The 26,832-nt window shown below is 34.9% G+C and overlaps 1 protein-coding gene across 4 annotated transcripts in view; it reads right to left on the reverse strand.

Annotated features, from left to right (window-relative positions):
• Positions 1 to 26,832, reverse strand: part of RFX3 (regulatory factor X3) — a 289,839-nt gene that overhangs the window by 76,826 nt on the left and 186,181 nt on the right. For 3 of the 4 annotated variants that reach the window (XM_060299986.2, XM_060299983.1, XM_060299987.1), the window contains 2 exons: positions 18,556 to 18,814; positions 555 to 629 (listed from right to left, as the gene is read on the reverse strand). In XM_060299986.2, the coding sequence (XP_060155969.1) occupies positions 555 to 629; positions 18,556 to 18,814 (334 nt within the window). The remainder of the gene's footprint in view (positions 1 to 554; positions 630 to 18,555; positions 18,815 to 26,832) is intronic. The other variant, XM_060299985.1, reaches the window with a different exon arrangement.

The raw sequence follows: 26,832 nt of genomic DNA on the forward strand, positions 1-26,832 counted from the left end.
TTCTTCTTTTGGCCCGGATTCATTTTTCTTTAGGTCTTAGGACCTGAGCTCATCTAGGTAGCTGTTTCCTGCTCATTTTATATAGTCTTACTGGTAAATAAATCATTTCGAACAGTTTATCATTGGGTTTGGCATTAACAATCTTTTTTCCACTTAAAGAATATTACTGGTCATACAAACAGACACGACCATTTCTCTGTCTCAGACTCGAAGATGCAGATTATAAACATTTGCTTCACAGTAAATAAATATCACACTAGAAAAATTTAAATCATCAGTTACTTTTTACCAATATTTGGTAGCTTGTTATTAACTTGGAAATATATCTGTATCAAAACAGTAAAAAAACCTAGTGAAGTAGTATATTGGGGGCTCTATTTTTAGATATTCCACTGTGCAAAATTGCCATTAAGTGATACAGAGATCATAAGGGGCTGAGAAAGGAAGGTTAAGAAGCAAAATAAATAAGTAAATAAATAAAACAAGCATTTAGAAGCAAGCAACACATGCAGAACAAGCAAGAGATTAGTTTACATGAAGAAGAGGCAACTTACATGGCTGTTGAGAAGAGAGCTTCTGTGAGTGGACAGACCGTCAGACTTTTGCAGCGTCTCAATCGCCATTTCAATCTGATAATAGATGTCATTAAAAAAAGGGCTCAAGACAAGATAGTAATAAAAGGCTCACCAGAGAATTTTTGATAGATTCTTTAAAGTTCAATTTCTTCTTCAATGGTGGCTAATGAATAGCTCTCACTAAATGTGTATTTCCTCCTTCCTCCCCCCAATCCCAGAGAATAACATAAAAATAGGCACACTAATAATAAGCTCAATCACAAAAGTAAACCTTTTTGAATATTCCATAATTATATAAGAAGGGAGACCTGAGAAGCAGGAACCCCAGAGGATTGTGCTAGTTAAAATATTCTTGACTTTCGTAGTTCAACATGTGAGAGAGTAACCGCTCTCTTTCTAAACAGTCTCCCACCCAAAGAGTATTTAATATTTGTTCCGTTCTGTCACAAAAGAAAACTACTGCAGATTTGTGTTTTATTAATATGCATTAGTATTTTAATGCAAATGTGCAAAGACACCTTCATCAATGTTCAAAAGCTTCTAAATCTATCCATTCTTCTCTAAACCCTGTATTAAAATTTGGAAGTGGAGGGTCATTAGTATGAACACATTTAGATGTAATCATGGTCCCTACATCATAGTTTAGGATGTGGTGGTGAGGCAGAGCTATTAGAAATGATAGCAGAAATGGAATGTAGAAGAGAAGATAATTCAGAGCCAACAAAAAAAGGGACAATCAGAGAAACAGTTTTCTTCCGTGTAATCTCAGCACACCATGAGCAATCATAACACCTTAATTAAGTAGCAGGTGCCAATAATAAATGAGATGCACTCTCGATAACCTCATATTTAAAGATCACTATCTCTCAGCTCCTAGCACTATAGCACTTACTGTAAGATCAGGTTCCAAACACCCTGTATTTGATTACTGGATTCTATTAACAATATTAACTACAGTTAAATTAAAAATCACACTATATAGGAAAGAAATCATTATTTTTATTTTTGCTATCTGATCAAATCAACATCCCTATAAGCAGTTATAAAAAATATTTCATGCTTTCAAATACAGATAACATACTTTACATTGGCTATGAAAATTAATGATGCCTTGAAATTTCAACATACTGCCTCCCCCTACCAAAAAAAAAAAAAAAAAGATGGATGGCAAAATCCATAGCAAAGCAAAGTCTTTTTTTTTCCATCAAGTTTACAACTGCTTTATGGTGGAATACTTTATACACAGAATGTTCAGTCTCAATTATGTCAACATTAAATTTAATTTTCTTAGGAATTAGTAGCTTTAATTTTATGTTATTTCCCCAAGTTACTTGTTCTTCTTCCCTAGAGTTAATAAAATGTAATACAGAAAAGAATGTTAGGTAGAAATTATAGAAAAAATACTCTTAAAGTATATAATAATTCATAAGATGATATAATACAATTTATTATATGATTAACTTTTTTTTAATCACAAAATTAAGTTAATTGGCTTCTGCAACACTCTTTACCAGATGGAAGGTTAATGTAGTTCATCATTATACTTGAAAATAAACTGAAGAAAATGATATTGTACAAACCAAAAAAAAATTATGGAAAGAGTAATGTAAATGTAATGAGTAAACATTTTACCAAAATGTTAAACTAAAACTATAAAGGACCTCAGTATTACATCTCTTAAAAAGGCATCAATAAGTGCTCTTGTTTTCAGAGAGAAAACATATATCGGGACTTCCCTGGCGGTCCAGTGGTTAAGATTTCGCCTTCCAACACAGGGGATGTGGGTTCGATACCTGGTCCGGGAGCTAAGATCCCACATGCCTCACGGCCAAAAAACCAAAACATAAAAGACAACAGAAGAAATATTGTAACAAATTCAATAAAGACTTTAAAAATGGCCCACATGAAAAAAAACTAAACAAACAAAAACAACCAAAAAAAAAAAACCAACCAAAAAAACATATATAAAAAGACAGCTGGAAAGTCTTATCCTCATGTGACTGTAAATCACTTCTAGGAAGAATTTGCTCAAAATTCAAATTTGCTAAAATGCCTACATTTTCTTTGAAGTTTGAGTGTGGAAAATTTGAGGTTAGATTTCGGTCTACTTAAAAATAAAATGATCTGTATCTTGTGATTTTATAGGTTTAAGTGAAAGGTAAAAATTATCAAAAATATAATAGCTGAGCAATAATGAGGGAGAAATCCACATCTGGCTTTGTTTGTTAACAGCAATTTTTATTTCTTTATGACTAAAGGATTTGTGGTTATTTTTGACAATTAAAAAATAAGTATGGTAAATAAACATTTTCCATTTCTTCCCTAAACTAATTAAGCTTTAGACTATGAGTATACCTTAGCTTTTTGTTTGAAAAATCAATTGTCTGAACTAAGGTACAGTGCCCAGTTGTATCTCTTACTGAATAATCACCCTAGGACTGAATCGTCAATAGTGCACATTCCTTCTTCACGATTATCTAATGCTAGGATACATGGTGCTTGGCAGTTTAGACTGGTTCATGATGATCCTGAACTATTGATTCATAATCAGATAAGAAGCTATGGCAACTCCTCTGAGATCAAATGGTGGGATGTTCCATTTGAGATGAGATGTTCAGCATGGAAAGGCTTATAGAGCATTAAGTGTCATTACTGGAGTGGGTGAGACTTACAACTCCCTATGTGAAAGAGCAGGTAAGAAACTGATAACCATTCCAGCCACCATGAGCACATGAATTCTTAGAAAAATCAGTCTTTTCTGGAAGACTAAAAAAAGATCGTTAGCAATATACTAGGGATGAATTAAAACCCTCCACGTTCGCCAGCTAAAACAGGATTCCCATGAGAATGGGAATCTACTCTGAGGGTGGTTATCAGTCAAAGACAGAAACCCTTGGTCCAGTGCTACTGCAGAAACACTTTCAGAAACTGGAGAAGAGGATTCTGCACTGTGTTTAGACACACCACTGAAATATTAGAGGACTGGCAGGCTTCTGGGGCAGAAAAGCGATAGAGATCAATGAAAAGTCTTCCAGCCATAGGAATTATAAGTGTGAGACCACCAGCCTCAGATGCTACCCCAACAGAATGCCTGACAAAGTCTGAAGAGTCAGAGCTCAGGTAATGTGGAGAGCTTCCTACATGCATAGGCCAGGTTTCTTTCTGACTGCACATTAGCAGAAAGATGAAAGACCTCTTTGCAGTGTGTCCCATGACAAGGCACTACAGAGCATAATTCGAAAAATCAGACCAGGTTTGAGCACTTGCTGAGAGTAGTTCACAGTGAAGACTATTCAGGAAAACAGACTTTCATCAGAGAGTGCAGGGACACCCATGAGCTTTGCTGTGAGTGAAGCTTAATTTGGGCGAAGAAAGAGAGGAAGGTAATACTAGTTGCCATGAGAAAACGATGTCTGACCTTGTGTCACCAGTTAGGAACTGCAGAATTAAAGTAAATACAGGTGTGACTCAGCTCCCCCAACCAAACACTGAATTCTCAAAAGACAGAATCCCAGGGAACAGTGTAAGTGGTTTCCCTCATTTGGGCACAAGTGGTTTCCCTCCATACTAAGAATGGAGTGCTCATTAAAGACTATGACAACTATTTTTTCTTCTGAAATAGAGTGGCATGGTCACAAATGTGATACAAATATGACCACATGGCAACAGGAAGACCTTAGTTCTTGTGTGGTAGATTCAAGGAAAAAAATACCTGGGCTCTGTAAGGCAGAAGAAACCCCTATTTGTTTGGAATATAGAAAGTATGCATGTCTGTTGCAGACTGCACCAGTGAAGAAACTCTTCCATGATTTCTCAGGAATTAGGGACAGAAATCAGTAGGAACAGGGAGAAGCTGTATTTCACATCTAGGAGGAAAAAAAATAAAGCTCAGTGGAGCTCCTACAAAGATACAGCAAACCGGGCTTCCCTGGTGGTGCAGTGGTTGAGAGTCCGCCTGACAATGCAGGGGACACTGGTTCATGCCCCAGTCCGGGAGGATCCCACGTGCTGCGGAGCGGCTGGGCCCGTGAGCCATGGCCGCTGAGCCTGCGCGTCGGGAGCCTGTGCTCCGCAACGGGAGAGGCCACAACGGTGAGAGGCCCGCGAACCGCAAAAAAAAAAAAAAAGATACAGCAATCCCTCTAAGAAGGACCTGAAGGGGACAGGGCACCTATTACCTGATGCGGGATAGATACACACTATGATAAACATGTGGCCTAAAACACAGGCTGCAAACTCTTTTCCAGTCACTCAAATGCTAATGCTGCCTTGTTGGAATCCAGGGACCAGTGGAGAGTCTCTAAGCACCCAAGGTCACTTGAGGCTTGTAAGATATCCACCCAAGAATCAGTGTCCTGAAAAGGACAACAGAGAAAAGTCACACCTAAGCCCTTAGGGAAAGAGGTTGAGAGAACAGAGAAAAGGGGTCAAATGATGTCTGGATGTCCAGTAAATATTCTGTTTATATTCTCCTTTCCAAAGCTCAAAGAAGAGATCAATATTGTACTTTTACTAAGGCAGCAAATACTTTTTCTATTATTTATTTATTTATTTAAACATCTTTATTGGAGTATAATTGCTTTGCAATGTTAGTTAGTTAGTTAATGCAGTGTTAGTTTCTGCTGCATATCAAAGTGAATCAGCTGTACATATACATATATCCCCATATCCCCTCCCTCTTGAGCCTCCCTCCCATCCTCCCTATCCCACCCTTCTAGCTGGTCGCAAAGCACCAAGCTGATCTCCCTGTGCTATGCGGCTGCTTCCCACTAGCTATCTGTTTTACATCGGGTAGTGTATATATGTCAGTGCTATTCTCTCACTTTGTCCCAGCTTCCCCTTCCCCCTCCCCTCCATGTCCTCCAGTCCATTCTCTACATCTGTGTCTTTATTCCTGTCCTGCCCCTAGGTTCATCAGAACCATTTTTTTTTTCTTAGATTCCATATATATGTGTTAACATACGGTATTTGTTTTTCTCCTGACTTACTTCACTTTGTATGACAGACTCTAGGTCCATCCACCTCACTACAAATAACTCAATTTCGTTTCTTTTTATGGCTGAGGAATATTCCATTGCATCCATGTCCCACATCTTCTTTATCCATTCATCTGTCTATGGACACTTAGGTTGCTTCCATGTCCTGGCTACTGTAAATAGTGCTGCAGTGAACATTGTGGTACATGACTCTTTTTGAATTATGGTTTCCTCAGGGTATATGCCCAGTAGGGGGATTGCTGGGTCGTATGGTAGTTCTACTTTTAATTTTTTGAGGAACCTCCATACTGTTCTCCATAATGACTGTATCAATTTACATTCCCACCAACAGTGCAAGAGGGTTCCCTTTTCTGCACACCCTCTTCAGCATTTATTGTTTGTAGATTTTTTGATGATGGCCATTCTAGCAGTGTGAGGTGATACCTCATTGTGGTTTTGATTTGCATTTCTCTAATGATTAGTGATATTGAGCATTCTTTCATGTGTTTGTTGGCAAACTGTATGTCTTCTTTGGAGAAATGTCTATTTAGGTCTTCCACCCATTTTTGGATTGGGTTGTTTGTTGATATTGAGCTGCATGAGCTGCTTGTATATTTTGGACATTAAGCCTTTGTCAGTTGCTTCGTTTGCAAATATTTTCTCCCATTCTGAGGGTTGTCTTTTCATCTTGTTTATTGTTTCCTTAAGGCAGCAAATACTTTTAAAGAGAACAATGTAAAAAGAAAAAAAAAGCATTTCCCCATTATTTATAATTCCCCATCGTTATTTATTATTGGTATTTATAGCTCCCCATTGCCTTTTAAGGAAGGAGAATCCTTATCACAGGATGGCCCCTTGTTTAGCAGAGTTAGTATCAGGTTTAAGTGCTCTGCTGAAGGGGTGAGAGATTTGAGGAGACGGGGATCTGGGCACACTGGCGGTGAATGCTCATTGGTAAAATGAATGGACAGACTGGGGGGGACAGGTGGTGCAGAGAGGCTTTGAGGGACTGTGCTCTGGAAAGTGTGATGCTAAACCTCAGCTCTTTCCTCTACAACATCTTCAGTAAAATTGATGCCACTCACAGATACTTCAGGTACAAGTAATCAAGACTGGCTGGAGCCCAGGGTTCATTTAGGGGCAGTTGATGATGTCAAAAAGGTAAACCTCAGTTTCAAATGCAGGGAAATGTGGAGAGGTTCGGAGCCTTTCATAAATTGTTGATATTAATTTTATCATCACCATTATTTACTTTTAACAGAAAGAGTTATTTATTTTTAAGTAACTTTGGAAACAATTATTTTAGAGCTAACCTTATTTCCAACGTCAGGATACATCAATGTTGGGGAATGCCAATCACGCTCAGTAAAAAGGAAGAGGAAGACTGATCTCAAAGTGAGAGGTGCTGAAACTTTTGCATGAGTTGCATGGGGCAAAAAAGAGGATTCCCTGTACATGTGATTTATATACACATTATGCACATCTATTCAATGGCCCAAATAGAATATGATATATGTGGACAATTAGGACTTTGTCTTAATGTAAACATCAGCCAGTCATTCAATTACATGCCAATAAGACAGAAGGAAAAAGAACAATTATATCATCTTATTGTCTTTATAGGTCAAGGCATATTCTCTTGACTCTGAAATGGCTGTTTAATCTTTTTTAAAGACTGAAGGTCAAGATTGATATATTCAACTACCACTATAATTAAAATTGGTCTCATGGTAGAAATTATTTCCTTTCTAGAACTGTTTAAGAAAGTGATTTAAAAATAGAAGTAATACTATAATGCTTTATGATTTATAAAGCTTTTTTACATTAATTCTCATTTGATCTTCACAACTTTGTGAAACAGCAAAGGCAAGCAATATTATCTCCTTTTCACAGATCAGAAAATTGAGGCTCTCTGGGATTGGGGAACTTTCTTGAGATTACATAGGTGTTAACCATGAGATTGGAATCCAAGGTTTATCACTCTGAGGTCAACAGTATTTCCATTTTATACAAATATAACAAGAATATAAATCAAGAGGAAATATCACTGTTTTTAATGAAACTATCTTCTGAGGGGTGGCTTGTAAAATTAAAATTTGCTACATGATTTACTGTTAACAAGATTTACTTTCCAATAGGAAAGGGTTTACATATGATTAATAAGCATTACTTGAAAATGATTTCAAAGTGATCAACTTAAAAAGCAACAAAAACTTTTGAATGGATAGTTAAATTTTACTCATCATAAAAACAGTTATATAATGATTGAATTTTCTTGTTAATACAGGTTGTTCTATTAACCTCACCAGTTAACACTTTCTTAGAGAAACAGCATTTTTGTTTCCTTGTGAAAGAATAGTAAATTCTTTAGAGAAACCCAATGAAGAGAATACACTTAAGACTGGAAATTTCCTTTGGGGTAATTTTTCTCCTGAACTGTAAGACTTGATATTTTGTTTGCATTTGAGATCAAGTAAGACAGAAACAATTTCTACTTGGTGGCTTGTTCAGAAAAAGTATCTGTGACTGCTGACACGAGCATGTGACCAGCGCCCTTATACCTGTTAGAAATGACCACCTCCTGGTGTGTGTGTGTTGGGTGGCGGGGGACTTCTATAGCAAGTACTTCAACCAGAAACACAAAGGAAACAAACCCTTTCACTTTACATGCAGTCTATATAATCACAACCCAGGTTTTTCTCCAAGAGTGGTCCTAGACACTTGTTAGAATTATCTGGGCACTTGTTAGCAATGCAAAACAACAACAACTAAAAACCAAAAAAAAAGAATGGACACTGCATTCTGGTGGCTCATATCTGTATTGCTAATGGTTTGATCTCTTCTTCAATTTGTCCAAAGCAGCGCTTTTCAGAAAGTAAGGTGTAACCCATTAGTAGGTTATGAAATCAATTATCCTGACCAGCATTTTTTAAAAATTAAAGAAATCAAATAGAGTAGAAAATACTCAAATGTCCTGGCACACAGTACAGGTAAGTATTGTTTCCTGGAACTTTGGTTTTAGTCCTCTGTCTATGAATGTATATATGTATATAATAGTCATGTGTGTATATATAGATGTATACTCATGAATGTATGCATATATGTATGTGTATGAGTACTGGGCCACAAAGTAAAGGTATTTCTCATTGTAGATTGTGGCCCTCAAACTTTGAATGCCCTGCACGAAGCAGTTAAATCAGTTCCCTTCTAGTAACTGGATCCCTTCTAAGGATCTACAGGTGTCTCTTGGGCCCACGTGTCCCTGCAATGCAGATAGAAACAGCTCACTGAGGATAAAGCTGTGAATATGATACCGCTCTGTAAGTTGTATATTCAAGTGATATAGAAATCAACATATGAATCTATTACTCCACAGCAATATTAAAAAGAAGCTTAACTCAGATATTCAGGACGGGTTGTTCTTTTAACTCTTAAAAAAGCCCAGAAAACACACCTAGCCAGCTTTGCTTTTCAACTCCTCTTGAATAAAACCTAAGACAAAATCTTAATCTTATACACTAAGCATTTAGAGCAAAGAAGGCTTAGGTCTTGCAAACGCTTAACTACATGAAATATTTTGTACTCACTGATAATTTTATGACATCTAGAGAAAAAAATTTTAATCATTATGCTTTCAGACTGAAGTTTTGGCAATTTCATACCACCTAAAGCTATTTTGAAATATTGATAAGAAAAAACATATAAAGAAGATACCTGCATGAACTGAATGTGTTCTGAGAACATTTGGTTTAACTAGGTGAACTGAAACCAAGACTGTTGTATCGGGCTTCCACTGATTATTCTGTAAAGCCTACCTCCCTCCACCCTCACCAGGACTTTGTGAAACTGGCATTACTGATGTGTGACAATAAAACTAATTTTGAGATATCAACTGTATAAGCACTCAGGGCTACAATTACCCTTCAGGAATCTGCTGGGTTAGGATTAAGTGATATGATTTAAGGCCAAGTTGATAGTTTCAAATTTAAGATTTCAAATCTGCCTTTTGCAGATTATTCTGAGTACCAAGAACATTTTCACTTTGTATTTAGTTCATATAATCACTAAAACAGAGGTTTTCTCAAAGTGTAATTCTGGATCAGCATTACCAGAGTCACCAGGTGCTTATAAGAAATGCACATCTTGGGTCCTTCTCCACACTGAATCAAAAGCCTTGGGGGTGGGGTCCAGCCGTGCATTTAATCAATGCTCCACACATAATGTACACTCAAGTTTGAGAACACTGCACTAAAACATAATCAAATTTATTTTCTTTGCCAGGGTTAGACTGCAATTAATACTTCAGGGAGAATAAGTAGGGAGGTAACAGGCATTCCTAAAATGGCCCTTGCTAACTCTGTTTAAAGGGTGGTTTTAAAGTTTATTATATGGATTTTTGCTATTTTCATTCTTTTTCATTCTCTTGCTATCCAATCCTACCCAGCATTTAGACAATTTTGCAGTTTATGTTAGTAACATAATCAGAAGATAAGCACAATTTTCGTGAATCTAAAATTAATCAATTTACAACATATTAACATTTGTGATTTAAAAAATAATGTGATGAGAAAGAAAATGAAACTAACCACTTAAAAGAAGTCTGGGGGCTATTTGTGTATTTCTATTTTTGCCTTGGAGGATTAGGTACCTTTCAGTGATGAAATTAGCTCCATTACTCATATTGTAAACCTTTATATTCATAGAAGCACAGTGGCTGGTCAATAGTGATTGCTCAATAAATGTTTGAGAGAGTGAGTGACTCTAAGTACATGAATATACCAAACATTCACCTTCACCCCAAAATATTGAATAAGAATGGCTCTAGAAATCTTTACTAAATTTAATGCATATTTTCATTCTCTAAACTTTCAACAGTCTAATAAAGAAGAATTTTTTCTGAAACCTAGGATCAAGGTTTAACTTGAATCATGATACCTCATAGACAATCTTTATACTGGGCACATAAAGAAAGGGTTGTTTCAGTTACATGCATTTGGATAGCATGACCAAATAGATACATTTTATAATCATTAAGAGCTTGACTAAGATTTTTTAAAATAATAAATCACTTTTTTTGAATAGAAAATATATTCACATGCCTCCCACCTTTTTTTCCTTCATTCCTTCTTCTAGAGATATCTTTGTACTTACATAAGCATATAGAAATGTATATTTCTATTTAAATGCACACGTGCACCATGTGCACGCATGCGTGCGCATGCACGCACATACACACACACACACACACACACATACATTACTCCTTGCTTTTTCATTTAACAATATATCTGGAGATCTTTCCACATCTATCTATCTATCTACACACATGCAAACACATACACACACTGCCTCACTCTTTTTAATGGCCGTACAAAATTCCACTGAATGAACAAATGCACTAAAATGTATTTAACTATTTATCTGCTGATAGACAATTAGGATTCTTCCAATCTTTTTCTAATACAAATAACTCTACAATGAATACAGTTGTTTATGCAGCATTTCACATATGTAAGAGTATCATCAGTGGATTAAATTCCTAGAAGTACTCTCTGAGTCAGCGGCTATGTGTATTTTCAATCTTTTTTTTTTTTTGGATTTTCAATCTTAATAAAAATTTCCTTATTGCTCTCCAATCCTGTACCAATTTAGTACTATCAACAATGAAACTGCCTGTTTCTTCACACCTTTGCCAAGGTTTACTAACTTTTTAACTTTGCCTGTGTGAGAGATGAAAAATGGTATCTTTGTAGTTTATTTTTCATTTCCTTTCCAGTGAACTGCTTCTTCAAATGCCTTCCTCATTTTGGTCTCTTTTTTTTCTGAAGGATTTCTATGAGTGGTCTATATATTAAACGAATTCATGCTTTGAATATAACATTTCAAAACTTTATGCGAGGTTGTTGTTTCACTGTTGCCTTTTGTTGCTGTGGTTTCTGTCATATGGAATGTTTTTACTTTTATGTAGTTGATCACATCAGCGTATTTTTTTGTAGGATCTGAATTTTACATCATGTTTCCCCACTATAACAGAATAATAATAAAAAAAATTTTCCATCCAAGTGAAATTAATTTTTATATAAGGAGCAATGTATGGAACCAATCTAATTTTCTTTTAAAAATAGTTATCCAGCTGTCCCAAGCATTATTTATCAATAATATCATTTCTCTATTGACAGGCAATGCCACATTTGTCATATGTTGTATTCTTATATGCATTTGGCCTATAGTCTATTACTGGCCTATACTGGTCTATTCATGTGCCTAGACAATTCTGTTTTAATTATTAATTTTATATATGTTTGAACAACTGGTAGGGCTGTTTATGTCCCACACCACGCATCATTATTTTTCTTTTTATACAACTTTCTTCACTATTCTTGCATGTTTATTTATGTAAACAGTATTTCTTATAAAAGAAAAAATCTATTGGTATCTTGATTAGGATCATATCAAAATTTTTAAGTTAATTTAGGGAGATTCAAAATGTTTGATACTGAAACTTCTCTTTCAATTATTCAAGCTTCTTTTTTTGTCCCTTAGGAACTTAAAAAGTTTTATTCAGCAGCTGGATCTTGCACATATATTGTTAGTTTACTGCCTGGCATATTCTGAGTTTATTATAAATGAGATCTTTGCTTACATTATATTCTAGCTACTGTCAATTGTATTTAGAAAAGCTATTGATTTCTTTGTATATTAATTTTGTACTAAGTCACTTTACTAAATTCTCTTATTATTGGTTCTAGTTTTTCATTTGATTCTCTATGATTTTTATCAGGTACACAATCATATCATCTGCGAATTCTGACCTCTTTACCTCCTTCCTAATTTTATATTTCCTTTTCTTGTCTAACTGCATCTTTCCTATAATTTTGAAAGGACAATTAAAAATCACATCTTCCTTTCTCACAAGGCAGATGGGAAAAGTTACTAAAACTTATAGGGGGTAAATTTAAAATAAATGAGTTAAATTATTTTAACTTTCTACAGATAGATTACAAAATCCCTAGCCCATGAAATTTTGGGGCACCAACAGTTATAATTTTTAAAAACCTAGACTTTAAGAGAAAACAATTCCATAGGCAACAAATACAACTGTAGCTATGCATACTGAGAAAGTGGTAACCAAATCACATGCTTTTGGAGGATGTACTCATAAACATGGGAACATGGAGAAACTCCCTTTCATTTGAGAATTGATAATTGGTCATAGGCATCGTTTAGAATTTTCCCTCATTAAAATAAAAGACATGGGCCAGTGGAACAGGCAGTATTAAATTTTATGGGTCTAATACTGACTCACATGTAACTCACAGATGACAGTATATTTTAATTTGCCACCAATACATTTCATATTTTATCTGGATCACCTAACTTCCATAAATGAAACATTAGTGATTTTTTTCCTTCAAAATCTACAGTAGTTTCAAACTAGTAAATTAACTTGCAATTTGATTTATAAATATAAGGATCAAGTTAAAGTTATACAACAGGTCACCTGGAACATAGTTTACTTCCATATTTATAAGTAGAATTTACAAACATCATTAAACCTTCCTAATCTAGATTTTAGATGGAATAGAATCTAGCCATTTCTGGCATGTTGTAACACACCTGTGGTTCTGAAATGCTGTTTCAGTATGAAATAGCTAAAAATTAGAATAACTCATTGTATTTTGCTTTAGAAGGGAATCCATCAGCTATGCTCAGGAGGAGCTGAAGGCCCCTGTCATTCTGTTTGTCTTAACCTTCTAGTTTATCAAGATTTCTAGGAGTAGAATGTCTTACAGCCTTAGCCATAAAATTACTGCCTCTAGATCTTATCAGCTTCAAGGCTGGAGCAGTGTGAAACTGACTGACAGCTGAATGGAATATAGATGAAGCAATGGAGACTACAAGTCATTCAAAGTCCCATTTTATTAAGTGCTTTGAAAATAAGGTCCCAGAACCTTCAGTCAATTTAGGATTTAGTGCAGAAAGCAGAAGATTCGTGGTACTCTCTCTGAGGAGTTTTATCTGAGAGCTCAGGTTGGCCTAGGGAAAATGGGACACAGGAAAACAGAAAATACTAAGATCATAATGGACATACATACTTCTGCCAAAATAAGTGGAGAAAATAGTTTTGCTTGACTTTCATTTTTAAATCATTCAGGCTAACTGTAAAGCTAAGAAAATTATTTAAAATAGAAATTTATTATTTCTGTAATATGTAATATATAAAATAACTGTGATTTATGCATAACATCACATTTCTAACAAAAAATTTCTTCCAAGCATATCTTTATATATGACAATTAAAGAGAAATTTTTGTCTTATGTGACTATGTTGCTTTTCTATCTCTATATAGCCATAACAAGTAATCCAACATTATTTTAACATTTTTTACCCTTTGGTAAGAAGAATGGGCAGTTCAGCTCCTTCTAATATAGTCATTTCCCCATAAATATAAAGAAGCCCTTCAAGTATTGATATAAAAAAAATCTCTGACACACACCGTTAGGTGGAAAAAAAAGCAAGATTCAGTATTTTTGTTACTATTCGTAAAAAAATTTAAAAATGCTAATGCGAGGGAAAGAGAGACATTCTGCTTGTACATTCAGAGAATATCTCCAGAGTGATACTCAAAGAACTTGATAACTTTGATTGCCTCTAAGGAGAAGAACTGAGGAACAGAAATGAGAGGGACACTGCATTATGTACTTTCTTTTATCTTTTGAATTGTGCTACTTAAGAATGTATAACTAATTCACATAAATAAATTCATAAAAACTTTACATGCAAACCCAAGGATAAAGAAATAAAAGCATCTACAATTATTGAATGAATTCTTAACTTTCTATAAATTATATAAGATAGGCCAAACTTTTACTTATATAGCAGTAGATGGACATTGAAATTTTCCTCCAAACAATTGAAAAAATTACAGTATTTTTCATTAATCAAAAAAGGTAGAGATATGAACAATATTAGCTTCAACACATTTTCCTTGTGCCCTTTGGTGGGATCTAATTTTAGCAAGAGCCATTTAACATATATAATTACTAAATGTATATACAGAAAAGTAGAAAATTAGCTTTCATATCACAGTCTCAAAAATGATTAATGTAATCTAATTTAGTTAGTTTTCTTATCAAGAAGAAAAACAACTCCATAAATAACCATTTCATTATAAGAATTCAAATGTTATTTTATGGAGGAATGAATAAATTAAATTTCTTATAGCAAATTGCTTATTATTATATAGTCTGGTATAGATAAACTATGTTGTGATAAATACAAAAATATCACTAACTACAATCATAAATTTTTGATTCTCAAATGCAAAATGTGTTCCGGTTCCAAAATTCTAAAATTCTAAAAAAAATATGGTTATATGAAAAATAATGATGAAAAATAAATTAGAGTTTAAAATGAATAAAGACACATAAGGAACACTATGGAGATGTATTTAGAAGGACGATCAAGGCATAATGAGTTCAGATATGACTATAGTCAACTCTTCTACCTTAATGTCCATGTTCTCCTGAAATGTTAACAATAAATAGATCCCTAGCATTAATTTAATGAAATGTAAAATGTTTATTTACTCAAATAGTAACTTAGCTGAAGTCATACCCAGTGATTTTCCAATAAAAAATGTTACATAATCTTTTTGAAAATTCTTATTTAATACTATCAGCAGGAAATGCCTTTTAAATGTGTATAAGTTTATACTTATATTTAAATAAATAAAAAAATATATACATACATACATATTTAATAATTTATACATGGACTCCATTGACCAAATAAAAGAGCACAGTAAAAGGAGAAAAAGTATTTTGACCAAATCTGAATATTGGTAGCTTGTACCATAATATATTCATCAAATAAAATGTAATATGTTACCATAATAATCTTTTGAAAACTTCTGAAATTTCTATGTACCTTGAAAACTGAAACATTTTACAATGCATAGCAAAAATGAAATACTAGAACATGTTTATGTAAAATATTTTTTCACTTAAGGTTATAAAACTAAAGTAAATCATATGCTCAAATAAAAATTCTCCATTAATGTAAATAAAGATCCTTCTATTATAAGAAAGATGGTTTTATATTGACTATTAGACTAGGTAACAAAATATTTCAAGTGCTGATCATTTATTTTTCTTAGTAGTGGCTTCAATTTCAAATCATCTCTTTTTACTGATTTATCCTGAGAAGTTGGTTTGCACATTGGAGTAAACCTCTTTGTGGCAGAAAATTATTCCTAATAAATTTAAGTGAAAGTATTTCTATATAGACAGAGGTCAAATGTAAGAGACAGCAAAGGCAATTATTCTGGGAACCAGAGCAGGAAACCTTGGTAACCAGAAACCGCGTAAAGGTATTAGGTTTGTGCTGTTCCCGAGCCCTCAAATTTAACTAGTTTCACATCAACTGAATTAACTGACTATACATTCCACTTATTACAGGCTCTTAAGGCACAGCCCAATTGACTACTACTGTCAGGAATTCTGGCAATAGTAGAGGCTACTCCTACCCAGTTAGCTGCATCAGGCATGCTATGGGTGATAGGTTGAACACAGAAGAACAGTCAGAAAAACTGAATTTATATGGCACAGTCTGGCTCAACGTTTGGAAAGAAATGGCTTGCATCTCGACTAACAGGTTCTTAGAGACTGTGCTCATAGACATTCTTTCTATGGTTCTACAGTGAATGAAAAAGATACATGAAAATAAGCAAATCTCCTTTAATGACACGGCACCTACCAAAATATCTAGAGTTTCAGGAGTCTAAACAACTATAATACATGGCACAAATTTTCTAGCATTTGGCAAGAGGAGGATGGGAGGAAATCTTAAATAGGTGTCATAGCACTTAAACTTTGTTAACTTTACTATAGGAACAGATGTGAAACTGTACAGAATCACCACCTCACCGTGAATGAAGCAGATGAAGATCTTCAGCACGATTGAGGGGGGATCTAAATCAAATATAAACTGTGGTAATAAATGTAAGGTAATAATTACTAGCAGATGTATATTTAGATAATATGTATCTATCATACGTCACTATCATGTGCTTTGATGAGAACACCTTATGATTTTTCCATGCAAAAGTTCTCTCTTTATTTAACTTTTAAACTCCTTTTGCTAAAAAGGAAATTTTCTTGTAAAAATGAAAACAAAAACCCATCCTTAACAGAACCTTAAATATTAATGCCTTTTTAAAAGGGTGAATTAATATGTGCAACTGACACTTAGGAATTGATTTTTTAAAAACAGTTTTCCCACTATTCTCAGCTGTTATAAGTCAGTTATTTTGTGTTAATTTACCAATTAATATAATAAAAATTGCACCATATTTGTGTAATGGATAACTTAAGGAGTCATGTCATTTTTCACACTCTATACAGAAAAACAAACAAAAAAATCAAGCTATAAAATTCATCCTGCTAATGTTTGTACCTATATATACATGACCTGGAATAATCAATTTAGTTAACTCAATGATAGCACTAGTAAATTTAGTAAACCCATATCTAGTTCATGAGGATGTTTAACAGATAGCTAAAATTCAGTGTGAAGGCAAGTATCAGTGCCTGGGGAAGGTGAAGCAGGAGAGGGGTGGGGATGGAGCGCTGGTAAGCCAGCATGAGAGAGGGTATATGAAACGAAAGTGGGAAAGGACTCTTCCTCCCCATTTTTTCCAGTTCTCCTAAGGCCTTGGTAAGTGGCAAGTACTTCCCTTTCCACTGAAAATCACTTTCTGGATGGCCTGTATCAGGAGCATTATACAGTACTGGTACCTAATATACCCCTTTTCCTTTTATGGTAAAGATACAGTTATTTTACATCTAGAACATTTTACCATTTGTTGGTAAATATTATGATTTTAAAGCTGAGAGGATATTAGGAAATCATTTAGTCTAACTAACCCCTTATTTTATTGACAGGGGAACTGAGGTCCAGAGAAGCTATGATTTAGTTTCTAATCTACATAAATATACTGCTGTGACTAAAAGGTTTAGAAATGGTGTATTTAGTGTTATCAAAAGCAAGAGAGAAATGGGCATTAGAAATGCTTCAAAAATACAAAGAAAAAATGACAAAAAAAGAACTCTCCAGTTAGAACGGTTAGTTATCTCTTCTGATGTTACCAGAAAATAGTGAATTAAAAATAAGGGCTTGAAAAAATGGATTAGGGAAAAGATACTAAATGATGAAAGTATGAACACATGCAATCATTACAAACAGAAAAAAGTATATACAAAATACTTACCAAGTACCTATTATATCATGAAGAAAATTCACAAAATGAAAAATGTAAAGCCTCTCATATAATTATTTTCTACTCAATTTGTTTCTATTTCATTATAAGAACAAACTATATGGTAGGATTATGGAAAAAGGGTACATGCACTTAATTCAAATCCCCAGGCCCCTTTTATATGAAACATCTAGAAAATCAATTCCATTTCTACTTTAGGTAGGTGGTTCTAAATGATTATTCTGCCTATGCTTAGTTGAGGTAAAAATGTAAAGGCCAGGTTACAGAGTTTGAGGATATCAAATTCCGCATAGGTTCTTATTACTATTTCTATTACAGCATTTTAGCACATTAAGATATCTTGTGTCAAAATAAATATATTTATTAAATATTAAAAATTTGAAAACTCAAATATGTGGTTGTGTTCCTAAGATATTATTTGCTCATACCTATGATCAGAGCCAATATAAATGCTTTTCATTGGAATCACCTAGATCAGTGCTCCCCAAAAGTGTCCCTCTGGTAGAATGCAAAATGACTTTACATATGGCATATGGGTAAACATTTTTAATTTTACTATTTAAGTACGGATTTTAACATATATTAGAAAAAATTACACACTAAAACTGCACAGCACATTGTTGCTCCAGCCTAGTGTTTTGGATTTTTTCTCTCTAAAGAGAAAAATGTACGATAGAGGCTATCAAGAACCTAAATTAAACAAATAAAAACTCAAATACTTACTGTCGCTGGGGAAGCCCGAGTGGTATGTGTCACTGAGTGACCAGAATTCTCCATTGAATTGCCAATCAGATAGGTTCCTCCAGAGCTGCTGATGAGTTGTCCTCCCGTGACGCCCATCTGAATCCCACCAGTGCCCACCATACTGTGGGATGAGACCACGGTAGTCACCTGTGCAGAACTCCCTTGAGTATCAAAGTAATTCCCTCCAGTGTTTTGGCTGTACATCTGCGTTTCTGTGTAAGGATAAGTTGTTGTTCGGCTTTAGAAGAAGAAGAAAAAAGAAAGAAATTTATTTATATCATCTTATTCATTTTTTTCTAGTGTGAATATATGTTTAAAATATATCAGCTTAGCCTTTGGAACATGGTGAGTTTTTGTATTTTATATGAAACTTCATTCCCAGAAATAGTTGGGTTTACTTTCCAAACTAAAGGTACTTTTCTTTTTTTTTTTTTTTTTGCGGTATGAGGGCCTCTCACTGTTGTGGCCTCTCCTGTTGCGGAGCACAGGCTCCGGACGCGCAGGCTCAGCGGCCATGGCTCACGGGCCCAGCCATTCCGCGGCACATGGGATCCTCCCGGACCGGGGCACGAACCCATGTCCCCTGCATCAGCAGGCGGACTCTCAACCACTGCGCCACCAGGGAAGCCCAGGTACATTTCTTTATAAGTACCTTAACACTTTTCTGTACTTTAGAGCTTTTGCTTGTATACTGGTGCCTACCTCCAGCATATAAATAAGCTCAGGTCTCTTCCCTCCAAGAAGTCCTGCTGCCTGACTTCTTAAATTTCTTACAAAACTTCCTGCAAATCCCAGTTTTAGGAAAGCTGGGATCCAGAATGACTGGGGGCTGCAAGTCAGCTCCTCACGCTACTTCACACTCCTGGGTGACTTGCAGTAAACCTCAGGTAGCTAGCATGGATCTTTTTCTCGCCACCATAAGGATCTCGAGCAAAGATTTCACTTACCATGGGCCCTAGATCCCTAACTCTTTCTTTTTCTTTTTCTTTACACTCAAGGTTCTCCTTGATGTGATGACTATGCCACCTCATGTCCTCACTTTCCACTTCCCAACAACTGCAGTCCAGCTTCTGCCCTTAGCCTTTCACTGAAAGTGCTTTTAATAAGGTCACTTGTGAGCACACCTAAATACCAAGCTAAAAGGCTGCTGTCAGTCCTCATCTTTCTTGACCTATCTGCAGTATAATATTGTTGACCACGCCATGTTGCCCTTTCCCTCCTGGTTCTGTTCTGATTAAGCAGCTTGTTCGACTGATTTATTTTTAATATTCAATTGACTATAACTTACATTTTAACATAACTTTTATTTTTACTTGCAAGTAGTATAAGCTCACAAAAAGTTGCAAAAATAGTAAAGAGGTATAAAATACTTTATTTAAAAACTTAAATATCAAATTAAAATTCCCAGTTTTTTGGTCATTCTCTTCAACACCACACTCCAGAGCTAGGCAGTACTGACAATTCGGTGTAGATATTTGCAGACATTTTCTATGTGCAAGGTCTTTCTGTTTTAACCTCTCTTGTTCATTAGTTTCTATGACATATTTTTTTACCTTTTACTTTTTTTAACCACTACGTTTCGAGAGCTTTTGGAGGCTCCATTTTTCTGGCACATTAAATACTGGTAATTTCTGAGGTCTCCATTTTCAGCTCTTATTTTTTTCTCACATTTATTCGGACCATATACCTTTATCATATACTACCTGACCATATACATGCTCATAAGTTGATAGCTCCATTTTCTAGTTATACTTTAAGAGTTTTAAATCTAGGTTTCTTTAACAGCCACCTGGTTATCTCTGTTAGGGAACCCCATGATATATGGGAAGTCTCAAATGTAAAATTGAACATATGCCTAAAAGGGAATTCTTTCTCTCTTGCTCTTTTTCCTATATTCCCCCTCTCAGCAGAGGGCAGCACCACAACCCTCAGCTTTGGAAATTATTGCTGACTTTCCATGCTCAGATTGACATCAGTCACTAAATCCTACTAATTTTACCTTCTAAATAATTCTCCAATTCTCCTTTCCATTCTTGTACTCACTTGCCTTAACTCATAATGTTCTCCATTATAACTGCCTTCTAATTAGTTTTCCTTCCTCTATTCGGGCTCTCTTCCAATCTATCTTCACTTTGCTGCCAGGAGAATTTTTCTAAAATGCAAATATGAAAATAAAGCTTTTCATAAAAACCTTTCCATGATTCTCTCTTGCCTTTGGAAGTAATTCACAACCCTTGACCTGCCTTATAAGAACCATCAGAGCCGATGCCTGCATGATCTCTGGACTTGATACCAGTCATGTCTTCAAGTGCTTTCTTCACTTACACCACACTGACCTTTTTGCTGGTCCCTGTAATGTGCCATCTTCTCTTGCCTCCCTGCTATATCTCATGCTTTCCTCTGTCTAGAAGGCGTTTACATTTTTCTTCAGCTCTCTTCTTTTGTCTAAATCACCCTTAAACTCTCAGTTCAAGCATCACCTTATCTCAGAATTACTTTTCCGGACCCTTTGCCCTCTGTGGCCACTCCTCACAGGCCTGTTATGTTTTGTTCTCTGTACTTTCCTAACACCTGTGCATACCTGAAATACAGCTCTCCATATACTGTTACTTTCCTCATGTATTCATACTCCCATGAAATTATGTTTTATTCCCGTATGTACCCTCAACACTTAACACAGTTGCAGCTACACAGTGGGCACACTAACCAACAAATAGAATATGATTCTGTTTGAAAGTACATTTGACATAATGGTGACTTCTGTAAATTTCTAAAACATAAATCCTTCTTTTGTTTTGTTAAACCAAACAAATTGGTTAGCACAATTGAGAAATTGTGCTAAACTATTCCAAGATTGTTCTGTATTATTTAAAACAGGTCATTTTAACCCATTACAAATTAATTTGTAATGTAATTGCTAACGTAAATTTTAGTAAAATAATTAGAGTGCTCCAAAACTATTCCACACTGGGTAAAGTTACTGCTTTCCAGGAAGAGCCACCACAGATCGATGTACAAATTTTAGTTTGGGGTGGTGACAGAAGCAACTCCATAGAGAACATTTTTTTATAGATAGAAAAATGCCATTTAAAATACACAGTTCTTCTCATTATTGTTGTATTTCCCAGCTGGATACCTCATTTATGTATTTCTTTCATTATATATTTATTTAGTAAAATAAAACAGCCATGTTGATTTCAAATTTAGATGAAAAGAAAAGTGAGGTCATTTTAATTTATGTCTGCTAAATATGATAATGATCCTATTTAGCTGTTTTTAAAATAACACAATCTGATGTTAGTATTTAAGTATAACCAAGTAAGGTGTACACATAGATATAGGGCAATAAATACTTTGACAGGTGCAGGAAATGGTGTCAGCTTTCCTTTCCATAGACCAAACAAAATGCTTAAGCATGCTCCACAGTAGTAAGTTGATTTTATAAATAAATCATGTAATAATGGCTATTAATAGCTAATAGTTACTGATCATTTACTACATAACAGGCACCATTTTATGTACTTTTCAGGAATTAACTCATTTAATCTTCATTACAACTTTCTGAGATGGGTACTGTTATAATTTCTATTTCCACAGACAAGGTGAATACTTGAAGTTTGGATAGGTTAAATAGCTTTATCCAAATCACACAGCTGGTAAAAAATAGATTTGGAATCTGCACTTAGCCCATGCTCCCAACCATTCTGTCACATAAAAAGAACTTAACTTTTTACGTATGTCAATGGTATGTGTGAATGACTACTGAGGAACAGTCCCAAAAGCTGGTATAGGGAACATATGGACTTTCTGTTGCTATTTGGGAGTTCCTTACACCTTAGTTAACTGTTTACTAACACCCCACTACTCTCCTCTCTTACTCAGAATGGAAGCTGCAGAAGATGTACTTGCAATGGTAAAGAAATGGAGATGGAAAAGGCGAGACTATTTTGAAGGATACTTACCATTGCACACTTAGATTTCAGAAGTTCTATGATCATGGAAGTTGCAACTCTAAGAGAAACATTCCACGGGGTTTAAATCACTCCATCTTTGGGGTATGACTCCTTTATATAATTAGTCCTCAGTGAACAACAGTAATGTAAACAAATGTATCACAGATATATAAAATCTGTATCTATAGCCCTCAAGTCAGCATAAAAATATGGCAGCAAAGAGCTTTGATTTTCATACTTCCCCCTAGCTGGAGATGATTCATTAGCTAAAAAATGAGCAAAGAACAGGATAAGAGTGAAAGTCACTAAAGAGTATGCCTAATCCATAAATTATGCTCATTACTCAATCATAACCCATGGGACGGAGGAGAAGGCTTGAATAAACACACACTGGGGTAAACACTGGTAATTTCTAGGGGAAAAAAGACACAATTATATTAGGAAATGAAGTGTCACAAATTGTTGCTGAATTTGTCTCTGACATTAACACACTTGCAGTGGGGAAGAGAGGAGACTTTTAAACACTGGATTGGGTAATAGAGGCAGACCATAATATCCTTAGTCATTGTTCTTCAAGGGTAAGAAGATAAGTATTAACGCATTTGTTGGAGGCCTGTCTGGAGCCAGAGTCAGAGTCAGGCACAGATAATTCCTAAATATCTTTTCAGTTCTAAATGTTCTAAGCTCCTGAGTAAATACTGGAGAGATTTTGTTTTTTAAAAAAAGGCACCACCAACAAAAACAAACCCTTCTTTCTTTCTAGGTACTAGAAATAATAACTCTTTAATTCTGATACCTAGGATCAACTTGTCTTTCATACTGCTAGAATGAATACATATGAGATATTGCTTGCACACTATTTCCCCAGAAATTTCCAAGACATACATTTGAGAAAAGTACTCAATTTTTGGCATATCAGATTGAAAGCAGCTAACTATTTCCACACTGTACACTACTGAAACAGCTAAATTCCCAAGCAATTCTGTGCACAGTTGAAAGATGCTGCTGTGTTCTTTTTGTTTGTTCTTTACTGATTGCCTCAGACCGTTATGAAAATAATGTGTCACATTATTCTATAGCAGAAGAGAAATCTTTCCATTGTTCTGCATATGTATCCAGTAATGAATGTAAACACATAGATATGTGCATACTTGCTGACAGACGCTTCTTCATAGCTGACTCTATTATCAGGTTCTATGTAAATGTCAGGACTCTGATCCATTGAATTCAGTAAATTAGTGCTGTCTGCATCCTATCATGCCTTAGCATATACCTTGACTAAGCATGACCCTGAATATTCCCTGCTTGCTTATTCGCTAGGATGATTATGTATGTCAATTTATTTTAGTTACAACCAATTTTTCTGTTTTCTTTATCTTCAGGTGTCTTATCCACAAGTCCAGATGTATAATATCTCTAAATTATGTGTTTTGTATTTTACCTAGGTCTTGAATATCCTCTCACCAATAAGCTAGTCAACTGCAAAATCAAGCAATGGTATGAAAATGGCAAATTAAGAAAATAAAATACCTTGCAAATTTCACACCATAAAATTTATTATGAAGATAGAATATAGTAATGTTGATCATTATAATATCTTACATTGGTACAATGTTTTATTGCTTTCAGGCTATTCTGTACACATTCTTTTAACAAATATTTACTGAGCATGTATTCTGGCACCTGGAAAAAAGGAACATGACCTCTACAGTCATAAGGGCTGCATAACATAAGGGGCAGGTGGTCAAAAATAAGAAAGGAAATAAGATCATTAGACATTTTCTTAAACCTATGAAAGAGAAAAATAGAATATTAAAGTGTGCATATTAGATCAACTAGTCAAGGAACGTTACCTCTGAAGAAGAGATATTTAGGTTGAAACTGAAGGATAAAAAGAAGTCAGTCCTATGGAAAACAGGAAGAAAAATATATCAGGAAGATATAGTGTGGCATGTGCAAAAGCCATGACACAGGAAAGATCCTGGTATTTAGGAAGGAACTAGAAGTCTAGAATGGTTGGTTAAAATGAATGAGGACATTCGAAACAATGAGGTTTAAAAAGTAGATAAAAACTAAACATGTAAGTAGTGTAAACAAATTTTTTAAACTGTGGGTCATGATCCACAATTTAATGGGTCACACATACTAGCATTAAAAAAAGAAAGAGACTATAGTAGACCAGACAACATCAGAACGTATCACACCTAGTAAGGATAAGAATTATCTTGAGAAACTTTGTTTCTGTCATATGCATATATGGTGTGTGTGTGCATGTGTATATTTATCTGAGTATAAAAATGTACATCTAATTTTTTCAATGTGGATGGTTGTTTAAAAAGCTTAAAGACATCATTATGGACTATGGCAAGAAGTTTGGATGTTATTTTAAGCTGGGATAGGAGTTTAAGGAAGCTAAGGTACAGGGAGGTAAGGGAATGTTCCAGACAGAGAAACAACCTAAAGGAAGGCCTGAGGTCAGAGAGGTAACAGGAAACCATGAGGAAAGGGAGTAGCAAACAGGGCACAATGCTACAGATAAGCCATGTAAGATGATTCTGAAACATGTTCATTAGATATAATGAGAGGAGGTAATCTTATTGTAAGGTGTTTCCATGTAGTGCTAGCAAATATATGTCTGATTGGACTAGACTGAGGATATAAGTAACTAAAGGCAGCCACAATGAATCAGTTTTAAATATTTTCAAAAAGTTTGGGAGCTAGGAGAATTTGGGAACTGGGAGAACTGTTGTTAGAGATAGCGGCAGCAATGGCCAACAGCATTTGAGATGATTGTGGTCGTGTGGTGTCCTTATTGGACAACTTCTGGGGTGTGTTTTTGCCTTTGGTCTGGCTGCTGTCTAACAATGCTTGTACCTGTCTTTTTTCAGCTTGATTCTTCCGACTTCCTAGAAATTCTGAGTCACAAATATCTTTCAATAAATTCACTGTTTTGCTTAAATAAGCCAGACTTGGTTTCTGCTGCTTGAAACCAAGAACTCTTAAAAGAGTTTTTCATTGTGAAGTTTTTATGGGAGTCACCAAAGCCCTGCAGAGAAGTAGCTAGATTATTTGGAATCTTCAACAAATTGCAGTCTTGTGGTATGTAATATCTGGTTGTCTAACATGCACTACTTTTTTGAGTTTTGACATAGATCATTTCTTGAATGCTCTAAGTCAGACTGAAGGCAGAAGGTACATCAGAGTGGTGACATGTCCATTTTGTGCAAGACACCAAAGGGGAAAACAGTAATTCAGAAAGGAATTCAAGTGACGTAACATAAGAGACTATTACCTAAGAATCAAAAACAATAAATTAAATATAAAGTAATAAAATACTAGAATCACTAATGAAATACTTGATTTAAATTCAGAAGACATACTTATTTCTGCTAATTTCAACTGCTAAAATAGGTAAAAAATAAAAGCATTTATCGAGTTGTTGCCACAACAGCTACAGAGGAAATGCAAGAATGAATTATTAAAATGCAATAATAATCCTTGCAATAACTAATTGAGCTTTTTCATTCATATGTAGTATTTTTAATATTATATATGTAGATAATGTACAGAGTACTGAAATCATAACTTTAAATTATCATTACATAAAGATATTTGGACATTTACACTTTACTGTGTATTTCAATTCTTCATTTGTATATTGTAAAGTAGTGGTTCTCACACTTTAGTGCACATCAGAACACCTGAAGGGTTTGTTAAAACACAGATTGCTAGGCTCCATTCCCCGAATTCCTGATTCAGTAGAACAGGGCTAGGGAACCAAAACTGGCATTTCTAACAAGGTTGGCGTTTCTCAGATGAGGTACGTGCTGCTGATCTGAGGAACACACTTAGAGAACCACTGTACTACAGGATAATAAAAATGTGAAGACCAACTTTCACAGGAGTAAGGAAAAAAAGTGCTATTTCACAACTATTAGTGCTTTTAGTTTATTTGAGTTTTTTAAAAAGTCAAAGTCCACAGTTATAAAAGAAGTTTTATATTCTGTGGCAGTTATCCATGAAAGCATTACCAAAATTTCTGTTCACTGCTATAATGGTTTTTGAAGCATACCAAAAAGGTGCACATAATAAGTACATATAGAGGTCATCTGCCCTGACAACAGAAGTCAGGGAAGTAGATATAGACTTAAATCAACTTTGGCAGGAATGACATCATAAAAGATTTTGATCCAGAGTTACTGGTCTAAATTTACAAATAAGAAAAACTAGGCTGGATCATATGGTAGTTCTATTTTTAATTTTTTGAAGCACTTCCATACTGTTTTTCATAATGCCTGTACTA

Source organism: Globicephala melas, chromosome 6 (genome assembly GCF_963455315.2).
Source record: "Globicephala melas chromosome 6, mGloMel1.2, whole genome shotgun sequence".
In the NCBI taxonomy this organism is placed as follows: Eukaryota; Metazoa; Chordata; class Mammalia; order Artiodactyla; family Delphinidae; genus Globicephala; species Globicephala melas.